This window comes from Asparagus officinalis, chromosome 5, assembly GCF_001876935.1.
Source record: "Asparagus officinalis chromosome 5, Aspof.V1, whole genome shotgun sequence".
Lineage (NCBI taxonomy): Eukaryota > Viridiplantae > Streptophyta > Magnoliopsida > Asparagales > Asparagaceae > Asparagus > Asparagus officinalis.
This window is the reverse complement of record NC_033798.1, coordinates 25,095,149-25,112,136: the sequence shown is the minus strand read 5'-3', so window position 1 is coordinate 25,112,136 and position 16,988 is coordinate 25,095,149. Positions and strand designations below refer to the sequence as shown.

At 33.6% G+C, this 16,988-nt stretch overlaps 1 protein-coding gene across 1 annotated transcript in view; it reads left to right on the top strand.

Moving 5' to 3' along the window:
* The window catches only part of LOC109843239, a 14,460-nt gene extending 1,172 nt beyond the window's left edge, over positions 1-13,288 (top strand). The window contains exons 3-4 of the mRNA XM_020412170.1: positions 10,398-10,607; positions 12,367-13,288. Coding sequence (XP_020267759.1) covers positions 10,398-10,607; positions 12,367-13,037 — 881 coding nt within the window. The 3' untranslated portion in view covers positions 13,038-13,288. The remainder of the gene's footprint in view (positions 1-10,397; positions 10,608-12,366) is intronic.

Here is a 16,988-nt window from a genome sequence, read left to right as displayed (position 1 = left end):
CCTTTAAACTACACAAAAAATATTTACAAGTTAGGAAATTTTAGGACCAATTATCTTGTGCCCCCTCTGCATTTGGTTTGGGTTTGTGAATCTTTAATAATTTTTCCTAGTTATCCGTTTATCTATAGTCACAAGCATCAAACTTTCACAACATAAGTCACTCTTTTTTGGCTAACTAGAGCATGTCTATGGGAATTCTATTGAATTAACATGCTAGTGTTATTGAACTTGATGTTATTACTGTCTAGTCATGGAAACATGCGATTGTAGACATAATTCTGCCAATGGCACCATGGTCAATAAAGAAAGATACTCATGCATCTTCCTTCTATTTATTCAAACAATAAGAAGGGTTGATTAGGAAGCTTATCAAGTTACATTGTCAACTTAGCAGTTAACATTTACAGGTTTGATCCTTAAAACTTCACTCTACAAGTTGCAAACTACAAGTCAGCTTTGGGATTGTCCCTTCTCTGTCTGAAGACTAGATTAATGCTTAATGTAGGCATTTCCATGAAATTTTTAATCTTTGACTATGCTTACATAAGGGATGCAATTCATTATGAAATTTCCCTGTTGTCCTTAAAATTAGTTGTCCTCATCAATTGTCATACATTGGTTTATAAATGGTAGGTTGGTATCTTTTAGTTTATAAAGGGTACATTGGTCTAAATGACCATGTTGATGATAAGTGGATGATGCCTAATCACTAAGCACAGTAGTATTTTACATTGATCAACTTATTGGCTGTGCTCATGTACGAAAGTAGCCGGATATACAAGTCTTCTATGATATTAGCATACTCTGGGACTGAACTGTTTAGTCCCCCAAAGTTCTTGTGTTTTAGTTGAGTAGCCTTTAGGTGTTGCACAATACTCTCAGGCAAATTAGTGTATTTTGTGGACCACCAGCCTACAGATGTGTGAAAAGACAACAACAGAGTTATAGACCCATAGAAAGGATCTATATGCCTTCCTTTCTGTTTTATGCTAGTAATGTGTTGACTTCTTCGATCTGAAACATATTACGTAGAAATGAAATATTAACCTTGGATACTGCAACTTTAGAAATATGCAGTTCTTTTTCGTAGATAAAATTGAATGAGTACAATGTCTTCAACCTTGATATACTAGCCATTTAACGTGTCCGTAAATATACCAACCAATGAAATATAAAATTATTGTTTAAGTGTCCATGTAGAAAAGTAATATTTATGATGGCTCTAGGATTGAATGTAAATCAAAACTCTTAAGGATGTTGTAAATAATAAAAGGTTTTGATAGTGACTGTTTGGTCATCTGTCAAGGTTAAGGCATTTTAACATATTGAATTCATGAGCATTGTTGTATAAACATGTGTTTATTGCTTCCTATCTTATGATCAAGTGTTGGAATTAAACAGGTTTAATTGGTAGAGATGTCTTTACTCATTACTTAGTTGTCAGTAGTTTTTTTTTAAAAGATTGATAGAGTAATATCTTTTTTATTGCACTTGAAGGAAAACTCATTGGAGTCATTAGCATGCATTATTTTTATTATGTCAGGAAAATGACTTAATCCCAAAATGGGGCAGTGCGGTATATTCGTAATAAAGTAAATATAATTAGTTAAATAACTCAATGTGAGTCAGACCATACAATTTTTGCTAAGTTTCCTAATATAATAACTACTCTGATACTCCCTCTCAAGTTGGAGCACATATATGATATATCAATCTTGCCCAACTTTTATAAAAAGAGAAACTTGCTTCCTAGGTATAATATTTTTAACAAAATAACAAATAATAGTGACAATCTTCCTTGTATGCATTGAGTAGTTATCTTTGTCTCCATTACTCAACAGTTTTATCATCAACAATGTCAATTAATTTTTTAGCAGAAGAAACTGGTTGGACAGAATAGTAATCTGAATGTCCAAAAGCTGATGCATAACTTAGGTATTAAACGTGAAGATGGATAGTGAGATTAGATAAATAGGTAAGTAGTAGGATCTCAGAGACCAGCAACATATAAAAGGGTCTCAAACATGGAGACAGATAGAAGCAATGTAGGTCTTATACATGAGGACAAGTAGTAGGATTTCTGACAGAGACATGTAAGTCTTATACATGGAGACAAACAGTGAGAATAAGATTGAAGCAGAAGTTAATCAACAGTAGTAGATAAAAGAAGCTGATCTGATCAAGGAGTTGGTTCTTTTTATTGCCGTGAATAATAGTTGCATGAAATTGATTTACACAACCAATGTCCAAGGAGTTGGTTCTTTTTTAAGATACTGTTGGACCAAATTTAAGAACCTGACCACCCAAATAAGTGGGAAGGTCCAGGTATTCAAGCTGCAGTAGGACTCAAAACACTTTAAAGGTAGCCGACCACTAACGCTAATAGGATTCGGGTTTATGGTTTGTCTCTTACCCTATAAATGCACGTGCATGCCATCGTAATGAGGTACAAAAAAGAGAGATCTAATTTCTGAGTAGTGCGTCCAAGCCTACCTATCATTTCCTTCCTTCTTATTCATTGTTTAGGGGTTAGTCCACTACAACAAAAGTTGCAACTTATGATACATTTTTTGTCACCCCTCGACACTTCCTTTTGTAGTACAAATGGAGTGCGACACAAGTCAAAAGCGTGGATAAAGCATCTATAGAGAGGTGAATCTTTCTACACATGTGAGAATATGTTGCAAATCTTATGACATATGTACGTCTCACAAAACTCGCGTCTCATACATGTGTCGCAAAACCTACGACACATATTTGTGTTGAGACCATAAAAATATAGGAGTAACATCTTGAAACACTGACTGTAACTTCCAAGAGGTCACCTATCCTAGAATTACTCACCCAAACACGCTTAACTACATATTTGTAGACTAATTCATTGCTATTAACTTAAAACCTGAGATTTACTTTCTAAACCCATCAATATGTCCTCATACAACCGATGTGGGGCTATTAGCCTTTTTCACTTTTATTTTATACTAGTATGCAATACGCGTGTTGCACGTGATGCATGTCAAGAAACTATAAAAGGTGAGGCATTTGAAGGTCAAATCATATTTTGCGCACCATTTTTAAGACTATTATTGAACATATAGCTCATATAGAACAAATAGTAATAATATACATTTCCAAATAACATCTACTAAACACGTTTAAATCAGATAAATCGCAAAAGTAAGAAAGACAATAATGACATCAATTACATCATCATTTAGACATTCTTGTTGAAAGCAACATAATTGCAGCTCTATTGATAAAAAGGAGAAAATGATGAAAATAAGAGAAAACTTTGGATAAAAGATGTACCATTGCATAAAAATTACCTCAGGTTCAATCCAGTGAAAGAAAGCCTAGAATATGAGAGTATTTTAGTATGAAAATTCTTAACACTCCTTATAATTTTGAAGTTTTCATATGGTGGAAGGGACTCTAAGACAATTAACTATCTCCAAGAATTCAAGAACGTGTCATATTACAGTTTACACATTTTTTTGAATCACATACACATCTGCATGTTTGAAGTTAACAAGTTAAAGTTGTCTTGGTTTTGACATTGGCCTTAGATGCAGATGCAGTAGCTTCAGTAACTCTTGCTTTAGATCTGATCCTTGTTGGTTCTAATGGAAATCAATGGAAAATATATATTTTTCTCTATGAAAAGCATCCATAGTTGAAAACAAAAAGAGCATTTATTAGGATGGTACAAAAAATATTTTAGATCCATCCTTTTAAATTGCTTTGAATTTATCCTTATTTATTCCAACTTAAGTGATGTTAGAGAGAAATAAAAAGAGAGACATAGACAACAAATTTTCGACAGTCCAATTTAGAACAAGCAGTAAACAATGTTTCTTAAATTCAACAGTAGGTGCAATATACCTTAAGAAATCATATGCTCAAGAAATCAAACCAAAATAGATCCAGGATTGAAAAAACTAATCCAAACTTATATTAAATCAAACCAAAATAGATCCAGGATTGAAAAAACTAATCCAAACTTATATTTAGCAGAACTTTAGTAAGGATTAAAATATAAACAAACTCAAATTCATTCAAAGCATGATGTATTTATAGATCCATGATAACTATCTCTTGTTTATTCCTTTGTATAACTTGATCATAGTGTAGAGTGTGCTAAATGAATTAGCCACATTAAGTAAGAAAAATATCATCAAGGAAAACACACCTTACAGATACACCCATTCCTTAGAGTTGACGCTACCACTAAATTGATTAACTTCCATCCATAAAGCCATTGCAGATCATTATACATTTTTTTAAAGATCATAAAATTAGCGAGGAAATGTGCATCCTAAGAATAAAATAAAATAAAAAATTATAAAAAATCTTTAAAGAAATTGTTAAGTTTGAGCAGAAAATGTATTATATTTACTTTTGGTCTATCCCAAACACGGATGATTGTTGTCATAAACCTTCATATCGAATAAAATCATTTGGATTGCAAGTTCACCTATGTGTCATCTCATACCATGTTTAACATGAAATTTTTAGTTAATTCTTCAAATAGGATTTTAATTTTACGTGCGAAAAATAATAAAGAGTCTAAAAGGCAAAGATATGAAGATTTAACTAAGTCGATAAGGTTTTAATTACCCATACAAACTTAAGAATCTACAAACTAGAACAAGAAACAAAACTTATGATCAAAATAGGTATAACACAAGTTTAAACCTTTTCGATCATTTATAATTCATCCATAACATTTGTTTATGGATCATTGATTCTTAATAACATATCGGGTTTATGTTAGATCCAAAGTATCGATAACCTAAAATTGACAGGTTTGAAAGAAATAGGAGTGGAAGTGTTTGATCCAATACATTAATTTCAAAATGAAAAAATTACAAAATCAATCAATTTCATAAGCCGAGTTTGTATCAACTACTCAAAAGGACAAAATTAAGTAATTATGCTGGCTTTTCATAAGTGTTCTGATGAGATTCAAAACATAACTAAGATTAACATATTTGGAAAAAGATAAAGTACCTCATATAAACTCACATGAGCTGTCAACCATAAGCTTGTGAATTTTAACTCTTACCTTTTAACCCTATGTAACTATCAGTTGATGACTCTCTAAATTAATCTGAATTAAGTTGCTAAATAAAAGGAATCTCCTAAGCTGGTCATGCAATAGAATTGTACTGGTTAGAGGACAACTATTTTGCACTATAAAGATTCAAAGTAAATCTATTAAGAAAACTACTTGCTAAAAAACCAAATATAAAAGTTCTGTCATTTATTATTTGAACTGGGCAACTAAAGGACAAAGAACATTTGTACTGCTACCCATATATATTATCTAATATAATATAAACTCTCTACTTGGTATATTTCACAATTTCTAGTAAAAATATTTACAAATAATATTTTAGAATATAAACTGATCGTGAGTTGATAGTAGCAAATTCAAACTCTATATCTATATAAAGCAAAAATACAGGATAATGAATAATATAGTTAAGAATTATATATCATATATGTTCTCCATTGTTTAATTTAGCACATATAAAGTAGGCAGGCGAAGAGAATTGTATGTAAATGGACTATTTGGAAAATGTGATATCCAACGGTTTAAGAAGTTGAATCAAATTTAACAAAAGCAATGTCAAATATTACTGTTGAATGGATTGGTGTCACAATAAGCCTATTCACAATGTGATTGCTAACACAATTTCTCCTATTAACGTATTTTGATACTCATAAAATATATAACCTTGATCTTCACTAAATCACACAAAATTGCCAAATTCACCAAAGAACCGTACCTCAAAGAAGCAGAAAATAGGAAGACCTTATGTGAGCTTATGGTCATAACTATGCCTCTGTTTATCCGTGTGGGCGTGTGTGTTTTATGTGTCACAAATTTGATTAGGAAATATTTTTAAATTGAATCCTATCCCTCCTTACTCTACTTTCTAGAAAAACTAGAACAAAATAAATTGCTCCACTTCCTAATAAAAAATTCAACACAAAGGTAATAAAATTTAAAATAAAGGTAACAATTAATAGTTAACAAACTTCAACACTAAGGTAATAATGCTTAGCTCAATGTGACAAAAAAGAAAAAAAATCAAAACAAACGTAATGTAGTTTCTTTTCTACCAATATGCTTCTAGTTTTCACCAAATTTTCAATATCCACTAACGGCCTATAGTCCATACAAATCTTCTCATATCCAAAATCAAGTTAATTCATTTAGACCTCACATTGAACTGATTTTTCATCAATTTTCCTCATCTTATATCTATGTCCCAATCTCTGCCTAATCTAATCTAATCTAACTTTCCAATATCAACATGAAACAATCCAATTTATAAAAAAAAGTTCTTAAATAATTTTATTCACTCAATTCAAAGGGGAAAACACCAATGCAGAAAATAACAGATCACTTTGTAGAGATAAGCTCACTTAGATCAAATCAAAACAGATCAAGATTCAGGAAATTGCAGAAACACTCAAAATTACAACAAACTACTAGCACTTAAATATGAGAAGAACAGGTTTTGCGATTTGGAATCTATTGACGAGAAAGAGTCGGATCTAATGGAAGCGATGGAGGCCACAAGCTCAATCCAAAAGCGGGAGGATCTTCACGATCTCGCGAACGACCACCTCCTTTGCCTCGATCTCCTCCATTTTTGGATCGATCTGACATGGACAAAGCATAAGAAGAGATTAGAGTAACATCAAAACCTAGAAAACTCACCATAACGATTTGCTCATATCCTGAGCACCGATTCTCCATCTCTTTGTGCTTCGATCCAGCTTCCGCGCTCTTTCGGTTGATTCCTCTCTTTATCGAACAGATAGAGCTAAGCTTTCCAAAATCGAGCGAACCTAAGCGAGAAACCATAAAATCATCAAATTGATGACAGATCTAAGAAATATAGAGGTTGAGGACGGCGTCTTCATCATCTTCGCCGGTAGTGAACGTGACCTCCTCGATCTTGATGAATGGAGTGATCTGAGCTCCGATGAATGCGGCGTGGTGAGCTCATCGTCATCTCCTTGATCGTCATCGGAGCTCGCCATGGCGATACTTTGAGAGATAGATTGCAGAGAATGAGAATGAAGAGAGGATGAGAGAAAAAGAGGGACCGTTGGAGTTCATGCTTAGCATTAGAGCTTCATATATAAAGAGAGATAAGATGTGAGAGGAGAGAGGCAAGCGGATTAATTTTAATTCCATAGGGATAAGGAGAACGGTTTAGAGAGTCTAGAAGAAATAGGTGAGTAGTTAGCAGAAGAAGAGACAAAGGGATAGAGAAATAAGGGTTTTAATTGATCATATTTCATTTAATATATATTAAATATTTTAATTAATTTAATTTAAATTAAAATTAGATGAGAATTATAAACATTGTAAAGGGCAAAGTAGACATTCAAAAGACACTCATTCTCTCTTTTATAAGTATTATAGATTATATTTAATGATACAAATATGTTAGGATATTCCCTCATCACATCCAGTTATCATCTCTTGATCCGAGAAAAGAAATTATGGTAGAAAAAGTATAGGAATAAGAGAACTCAAAAGGGAAAGCAAGAGATATAGAGAGATTTGAGTGAGGATAGATAAAGATAGGAGTTGTAGAAGAGAGATTAGCAAGTGGATGAATAATTTAACTAGAGATAGATTAACTCCATTCATTCATAAGAAGAATACAATTTCCTTCTTTCTACATATATAGACACACTATAAATTACTTTTCTAACTATTCTCTTTAAACCACTACTATATTAACATTTAGTTATTAAATTGCTGCCACATCTTCATATCGGGTCAATCGCCCTTATTTGGGTCAAGATCTGACAGTCCTTCCCACTTAACAAGGGACTCATCCTCGAGCCCAAATGATGACAAGCTCCAATCTCATCCTCCATCACTTTCAACATCAAATGTTACTTCCTTCAAAATGAATCGTTGGTTGAGAACATGTTTTTTTCAGTATGGAGTAAAAATCCAAAAGTTGATAGACGTAGTAATTCAACTAGAAGATGTTCGTTACAGTGAATAGAGAAAAATCTGGCTGACACCTTCGATGTTGGTCCCAAGCTTGTCATCACGGTAGTTGAACATGAAAATGGGGGATGGTATCTTGGTTAGAGGTAAGGGTGTGTCCAGAGAGAGCTTCGGAGGAGAATCTTACTTGTGATTCCTTGGCCTTGTCAAGGACTATCTCACCAACCTGTCGTGTCAGTCCATTGATTAGGGTAGACAATTCTGTATCATCCGTGATAAATCATTGACCATTTTGTCAACCATCTTTAGTTATGCTCCTTGCTGATCCATGGTGTCTTCTCATCGATCATCTTTAGGTATGCTCCCACATTTTAATATTGGGTTGGTTGGCCTTATTTGGGTCAAGATATGACATGTGTCGTGGCTTGCGACACTTTTTATATGGTGTGACGTTTAATTCTTTGCAATTAAAATGACACTTCTATATGTGTCATAAAATAAGTGTGGACACATGCAACTTTTGTTGTAGTAGTTGCATGATGGTAAGCGTGGATTTCTCGCCTTATGGCGTCAATGTGGTTACTCTTTGATCGTTGATCGAGAAAGTCTATATGGCAGGGTTAACAACAAAGCATCTCCTTGTAAGTAAAATCTAATATGATGATTTATATTTCATAGCAAGCATGCGAAGACTATTTTTCTTCTATCGTATTATCTGCACATTATTGTTAAGTAGATCTTTTTTATTATTGCTCTAGATGCTAGATCACTAGAAGTCTACATGTACTAAGGTTCAGCTGAGCATCAGAAAGATCCCAAATGTGAGCTACTTCTTGGTAATTGTGCGAATAGTAGTGGCCACATGAATCCATGGGAATGAAGCCCACTAGGGCCAATAACACAGTGCTCTTGATGCACAACATGAGAGATTGAGAAGGGAAAGTTTGAAGCGTTTGAAGGATTCGATGTCTTATGTCATGGTGAAGGAGGTAGTCAGAGATTCCGTGCTTCTCGATTGTAGAAGAGAAGTAAGAAAGAGGAAGTAGGGGACCCATATTAGTTGGTGATTTGCAATTATACTTTGGACCAGACCAATATAGATAGAGGAGATGAAAAATTATTGTTGTTTAGAGTTTTGATGATTAAAATTAATCCTATTCTCTCAAATCTTCCTAAATTTGTTTTCTCTAGCCATATATTACCAAGCGGCCCATCCTCACTCCTCTCTTCATATGCTTCATGCAGTAGAGGAGCCAGGAAATTTGATAAGGGTAGCAAATTAATTAATAATTGAATATGATAATATATAATTTTTGGTGTGGTTGATTAATATCTAAATATAATTGCATAACAAGACTTTCAAAATAAAGGTTCAAATTTAATATAGTGCTTACAATACCAGTAGATAGAGTTGTTAGAAATTCAAATATTTATAATTGAGATTTGTTTTCTTACGATATTAGATTTGACTTTATCTATTTGTTATTTTTCTAGAGTTTAATTGTTTAATATTTCAATGATTAACTGAGATAAGGTAGTAATGTTCAACTTTAAGAAACAATAGGCTATTCAAATGATAAGAAAAAAGATACATTACATAAGTGCAAAGTCATATAAACAATTAGGGAATTTAAATGTCAAGAAAAGAGACAGGGTATATAAGTGCAAATCATTAAAACTATAAGGTATTTAAATGCTATTTATCCAAAGAAAACAGAGAAAAAAATTCCCAAAACCTGAGCCTTTTTTTAAAGAGTTATTTTTAGTCCCATGTGAACTCTGCTACTTTTCTCATCTACTAAAAGACAAAACCCATATAAGTCTTTTCCCAAAACACCAAACACAAAATGAGTACACTATTGGTCATTCTCTTCCTCTCTTTGATTGAAGAAAACCCATTAAGCAATTTTTAATTTCTTTCTCAGATTGAATTCAAATTAGTTTCTAAGTTTTTTCAGTTTCTTTTGCATCATTTAAGGATACATGTTCTTATATTTTATCCTATATGACTTTATTGTATCAATTGCCCTTTATATTCACTCTATAATCTCATTTTATTCATAGGGGTAGGGGCAATGGCATATTTGGCCTCATATAGATTGGCGGGACGTGGCCTCTTTGGCCCCTATATATCGATCTGCCCCTGACTTTATGGCAATGTTAGGGTTTCTCCAGATTTACTTCTTGATGCAGTGCGTTACTCTGAAAAACGATTACATAAACTTGTTACATTTGTCATGTATTCTTACAGTAATACTAGATTGTTTCGTAGATTTAATTTTAATGATGATATTCCACATATCAGAGAAATAGCATGTTTGCTTGATCAGTATAATATCTATTGGACAATCATGATATCCTGTTGGGTTCTTGAAGTTTAAGTTAATTCTCTTTGACCTTTATGCAGCTGGAATGCTTTGGAATGGAGAGCCCCGTGAAGTGAAAGAATTAGAGGAGAATATGGAAGCATACTTCAACATGCTTCAGGGGTTCCTTTTGACATGTCATGGGAGTACTGTCAATGCTGGACCCACCCTCCATGAAAGAATACATAGCTCTGCCAAACAAGTCGTGGATTCCAGTCTTTCGTTATTAAAAGAGGCTGTTTCAATATACGGTGAGCACATATTTCTGTTTGAATTGATTTCTATGCCTTCTTAGTTTCATTTGTTTAAGTTTCATGTCTCTATCCAAGTTTTCAAGCTCTTAAATATCTTTGATGTATTCATGTTTGATTCATGTGTATAATACTATGCTAGCAAGAAATGTTCCCTTGATGCTTCTCTTATCTCTTTTGGACTTTATCAATACTGTATGTGCATGCATGTTACTGAGTTTTGTTATATTTAGATAAAAAAATTTTGAATGCTAAAATTTTAATACAACATTTTGACAGCTAGATAAGATTATACACATTCAATCGGATCTTAAGTCGAGTATTTATTCCATTTTTTATGTTTCAAATGTATATAGCTACTTTTTTTCAAGTGTATTTATTCCTAAAAAAAAGTGTATATAGCTACTTAGTTGGCTACTGTAGATAAAACTAAACCAAGAATAGATGTTTCAATTTAGTTTCTAGAGTTTGGGAAATTTTTTTTCCAGTAGAAGTCAATTTTGTTCCTTTCTAGGAATTCTCTGGATACTAGAAAAAGATCACTATCCTTTCATGGGTTTGTTTTTGTTTTGTTTTGCTTTTGTTTTTGTTTTGTTTTGTTTTATATTGTTTTCTTATAATCCCGTCTCGAATCGAGCCCAAGACCGTGGGAGCCATATTGGAACTTCCCAGCCGTTTGGGTCACCTGTGGTGGGTTTATTTATTTATTTTGGTTGATAACCCCGTCCGAAATTGAACCCAAAGACCGTGGGGGCCATATTGGAACGCCCTAGCCATTTGGGTCACCTGCAGTGGGTCTTTCATGGGTTTGTTTGGTTCAACATCTATCATCAAAGTAAAAGATATCCAGCAGTTGGCAGCTCTTCAAGACCCAATTAGTTTATTCTGTCAGTTTAATGACATACTGATTTCGGAAGCACAAATTGAATTTGCTATAAATTGTTGCAGAAAACACAGTAGTTTATATCCTAGAATCTTGTATCAGCTTATATGAATCTTCTTCATAATATATCCCCCTCTGTGAAGCCAGCTTCTCGTTGAAATTATTTAAAGAGCAATCCCTTCTGTCAATTAGTGGTCATCTTACCCATTTTCTTTTACTTTCTCAAGCCGCTTATTCATATTTAAATCTGGTCTTAATGACTCAGATGAGAGAAGATTACTTGGATAACGTAAGAGAAAATAAATTAGGATAGTGATAAAGATTATAATTAAAGGAGAAAGGAGGACCAGAAAGCCGATTAGATTGTCATATCTTTCTATTCTAGTCCTAAATGCCAGTGATACTATGATAATTAATGGTGAAATGAGGACTACAGACGGGCCAAGAGAACTTGGGTAGAATCTGTTAACCTATGATAAGGATTAACCTAGCATTGAAGATAACCCTCAAAAAACCTGAGTGGAAGTAGCGGACCCCAGAAATTTGGAATAAAGGCTTTATTGTTGTTGCTGCTGTAATGCCGAAATAAATTAACAATGGTGTTGTTACAACATAGGAAAGCTTTATACGCGACATCTAATGACCTCAATGTTCTTGTCAGTCACTGAAAATTTACCTTATATGCATAATTAACTACTGTAGCATAAACAGCTGGTTATAAATAAAATAATATATGAAGTGCCAAACCATATAATTGCTCCACGAAAAAGATTAGTGTAAAGTTCCTGGATTCTTTAAACTTTGGTCCATGCACACTACACATCAACTACTTTCTTACATATGATTTTTTTTTTTACTATTTTGTTGCTTCTTTAGATTCTGGTGAACCCAGCAAAAGATTGATTATTCCTCAGCTAGCTGGCTCAGTATGGGAAGCATGCACTGCCCTCAAAAAGACCCCAACAACAAATTGCACAGCTATCGTGAGGGCTATTACTCTGGTTGCTGTCTCGGTGAAGGACGTCCTTCGAGAGATGAAAGAACTCAAAACTGAGTCAAATACCGACGTTAATGATCAAGAAGAAGAAATGGATGATGCTTTGAGTGATGATGGTCTTGGTGACGACCTCTCCGCCGAAGAAATGATCATTGCACAACTAGTCATTAATGTCACGTACACTTCACTGAATGCATTGAAAGAAGTAATCCAGTTCTTATCAGGCTTGCTTAAAAACCCAAACGTAGAACTCGATAAAAAGGATTCTGTCGACCTCTTGGAGAGATTGCTAGGCTATTGCAAGGAGATTGGCTCTCAAGTTAGTGAGCTTGGAGCTTGCGTTTACCCTCCACAGGAGATTTCAGATATGAAGATGATAGCCAAGAAGATTGCTCATGGAGTTGGGGAGATTAGAGGAGATGTTGAAAGGATAGAGAGCTCCAATGAGAAATTGTTCGTTGCTTTCCAAGCTTTGGAGACTGCATTAGGGAAACTGGATGGGTTGGATGGCGATCTAGAGTTTGAAATGCACAGGCTTGCGTTAAAGTAAAAATTCTAAGTGTTTGGGTTGATTTTTGTAGTGTGATTGTGGTGATGCTGTGAGATTAAATTTAGTGGCTGGAAGGAAATATGTATGCAAGGTGTATTTATGTTTTAGTTAAATTATTATTTTGAACTTTTGGCTTGTTGATGCTCGGTCGATGACATCAGTGTTCAGTGAGCTGACAGTACTTTGTTCCTGTTGCTCAGGTATGCGTCAAAGAAGATTGCTAAATATGAAGGGCGTATACTGTGTTGTTCTACTGTATTTCATCATTTGTTTGTGTTCTTGTAACTGGAAAAGAAAAATTACAGTAAGAAAGCTGATATTTGTAGGGAGTGCAGATCCCGTTGGGCAAATGCTTCTTTTAGGCGGAAACTAAAAGACCTCGTTTTATATATATAATGAGATTTTTTTCTAATCCCTCCTTTATATATAAAGAGAAATTGGTGAAACTTCTAAATGCAAAAAACAAAAATAAAAATAAAAAAATAAAATAAAAAAGAAAAGAAAAAATAGAAAATAAAAATGACATGTGTCATATCATAAATTCATAAAACTGACATATGTTATATCATAATTACCCACTTGTTTCTTTATCCTATCAGAAGATGACATGTAGGCACCTAATCTTATATTCACCCAAGAATCCTCATCCTCATAAAGTTAAAACTTTTCCATAATTAGAAAATTCTAATAACTAAATATTTTATAATCTTTATCATATTTATTTCATAAATAATTCTTATCATAATATAACTATTCATAATTAAAAAAATATGTATTTCCTCCTTGACGCCTCTAAAATCACATGATTGAGCGACATTGTGGATGATCCGCTCCGTTGAACTTGATCTACATATTCTAAAACCCCAACACACCAAGTTTGGGGTGAATCCGTCGTCGTTTGACCCTCCATCGAGCCATGTAAAAAGTTCTATTCATTCAAAACCGTTAAAATTGATACGAGTGGATGAAGGGTCAAACGATGACGGGTTCACCCCAAACTTGGTGTGTTGGGGTTTTAGAATATGTAGATCAAGTTCAACGGAGCGGATCATCCACAATGTCGCTCAATCATGTGATTTTAGAGGCGTCAAGGAGGAAATCCCCTCCCATGACAAGGATACCCATTAATCTCTCTCTCTCTCTCTCTATATATATATATGAAAAATATGGGCATGTTTGGTACCAAGCACAAATTTTGTGCTTGGTAGTGATGTGTCACATCCCCATCTACTCATTACCCATGTGAAGAACTTTTAATGCACAAAAATTAATAGGTGTCATATCATAAAGGCATAAAAAGCTGATATGTGCCATATCATAAGTACTAACGTGTCCCTCTAACCTATCAAAAGATAACAGGTAGACATCTAATTTTATATTCACCTAAAAATCCTCTTCAAATTGAAAATATTCCTAATTAGAAGATTCTAATAATGAATTATTTTAATGTCCTTATCACATTATAACTATCCATAATTAAAAAAAATCTCATAACTATATATTTAAATATATAAATTCAAGAAAAAACTCACGTAGAGAATCTCTCTATATAAAACCACATGCTAATTTTAGAATACCCCCATCAATTTTTGAAATTTAAGATAATCCCCCGAACTTTTTTCACTTAACCCCCATCAAATAGGGTGTGTCTCAAACAACCCTCCTCATCTATTTTAATTTGAGAAATCATCTCAAGTTTGAGCTTGTTGCACGTAAACCCCCTCAGGTTTGAAAATTCGAGAAAATACAATGAACTCCTCTCTCTTTACACGCTGAAAGCTAGCACCGCTAGGTCTAGCATGTCATATGACAAATAGACGAATGAGAAAAGACCAAAATATCTCTCAATCATAAAAGATTACTCCGATTTTTTAGAATAAGGAAAAAAGAGAAGAAAGAGGAGAAAAACATAGTAAATTGATTGAGATCTTTTTTATATCGGTCATGAGTTTCTAACTAAATGAGTTAATTTTTAAAAGGATATTTTAGTTTTTTACATTTTGAAATGACATGGGGGCAGGAGGTGGGTGTTATGAGATGCCCTATACTTGGGTATTTTTCTCTAATTTTTAAAGTTGAGTGTGATTGTAAGGCCAATTTTTTGATTAAATAATATATTTAATTAATAATTTTTTTACAAAATAAATATTTATTCTACTCGATATGATGAAATTGCCTAAATTATAACTTTATTAGAATGAGATTTATGAATCAATCATGAATTAAATGTAAATTGAACAAAATTGTAAAGGGAATTTGCATATATAACCCATAGAGAGTTATAAAAGTATGGAAATAAGTTAGTCGGTTGTTTTGAAAATAGACCTATAGCCTATATAAACCCAAAAATTAGGGTTCCTTTTCTTTTTCTCAAAACATATTTTTCTTGGGAGCAGAAGTTCTATAGGAGAGGAAGGCCATAGAGGGGAGAATCACAGTAGAAGAACTCGATCTTCTTCTCAGATGAGGGTTCTATCAACTTGTTCTAATTTGGGGAATTATCTTTTGTTATCTCTCTCGATTGTTTTTGATTGGATCTATCAAAACCCTAGAAAATGCATGCTTAAGTCTTTAGGGTTTCTTTCTGATGTTATTCCTATAGTTTTGGAGTAGTTTTGATAAGATTAAATTAGGTTTAATCCAAGACAATTGTTAAAAACATGAAAAGGTACAGCTTTTTGATTAAAATAAACCCTAGTTCTTGTAGTTTTCTTGAAGTTTGACCTTATAAGCATGGTAGAAATGTGTCGAAACCATGCATATATATTTCCCAATGTTGTTTGTGAGAGTCACGAGACGAGGCAAAATTATGAAGAATGAGGCAAGTTGGATAGAGAATAGTAGTAGAATCAACGACCAGACTCTAGTGGCGATATCAGACGTCTGATTTTAGATCAGAAATCTAATGCTCCGACACTAAACATCTAAATATAGATTTAAACATCTAGTTTGGGTAGGTAGACACTTGAATTTGGTTCCCAGAAATAGTGTTTATAATTTTTTTTATATAAAGACGTCTGGTTTTAAGTTTCAAGTGTCTGGTTTTGTTCTTAGACTTCCAATTTGAGGTTTTAGACATCTGATTTCTTATAGATTCATAATTAACTCTCTAATGTTGTAATTAGTGATCTAAAAGGATTAATTAGTTGGTTTAGCTTATGGCCTTCTTGTTTTGATGTTGATTTACAAACAATTTATATCTAATATTGTTTGTCTAGTGTTTGTGCTTTATATTTATTCTAGGTAAACAATATGTTGGAGGATGGATGGAATCGAACATTCACGATTATATTAAATGGAGGTTGGCGGAATTGTGGAGTGAAGCCATAAATTTCAAGTTGAAGATCCAAGTTCAAGCTTCATCCGCAAGTTTACCAAGTTGAGCTACAATGAAGATCAAGATCAAGCTTGGGTAATTTAGTTTAGGCGTTATATTATGTGTGTTAAGTACGTTAAGCTCAATATCATATACACACATATTTTATTGGTTTCTTTGTATATATATGTAGTCATATATATATACAACACAAGAGTGGAAATGAAGCCTTCACAGCCGACAGAGAACCGGCCTTCACCACCAAGAGTGGAAATGAGTACCGGTACAGATACCCGGAAGCTTCTGACCCGAATACCAAAACTCTATCTGAGATGGGGATGGTTTCAACTCCTCCTAAGCCTTCTGAGAAGCCCTTACAACAACTATTTACCAAATGAAAGGAGAAAGAATCCCAGCACAAAGAGGTTTGAAATCCGAAGCAGTCTCGTTTCAATCGTCCGATTGGATAGACATACCGAAGAGCTCGAACACTCCATACCGCTTCGATGTTATGGCTCAACTGGCCAACATCCCAGCCAGGATAACTCTATATGAGTTATTGTGTCTTTCCAAAGACACCAAGGATGCTTTACAAGAAGCTTTGGCTGATTCTGATATGTTCCTTACTCAGATTG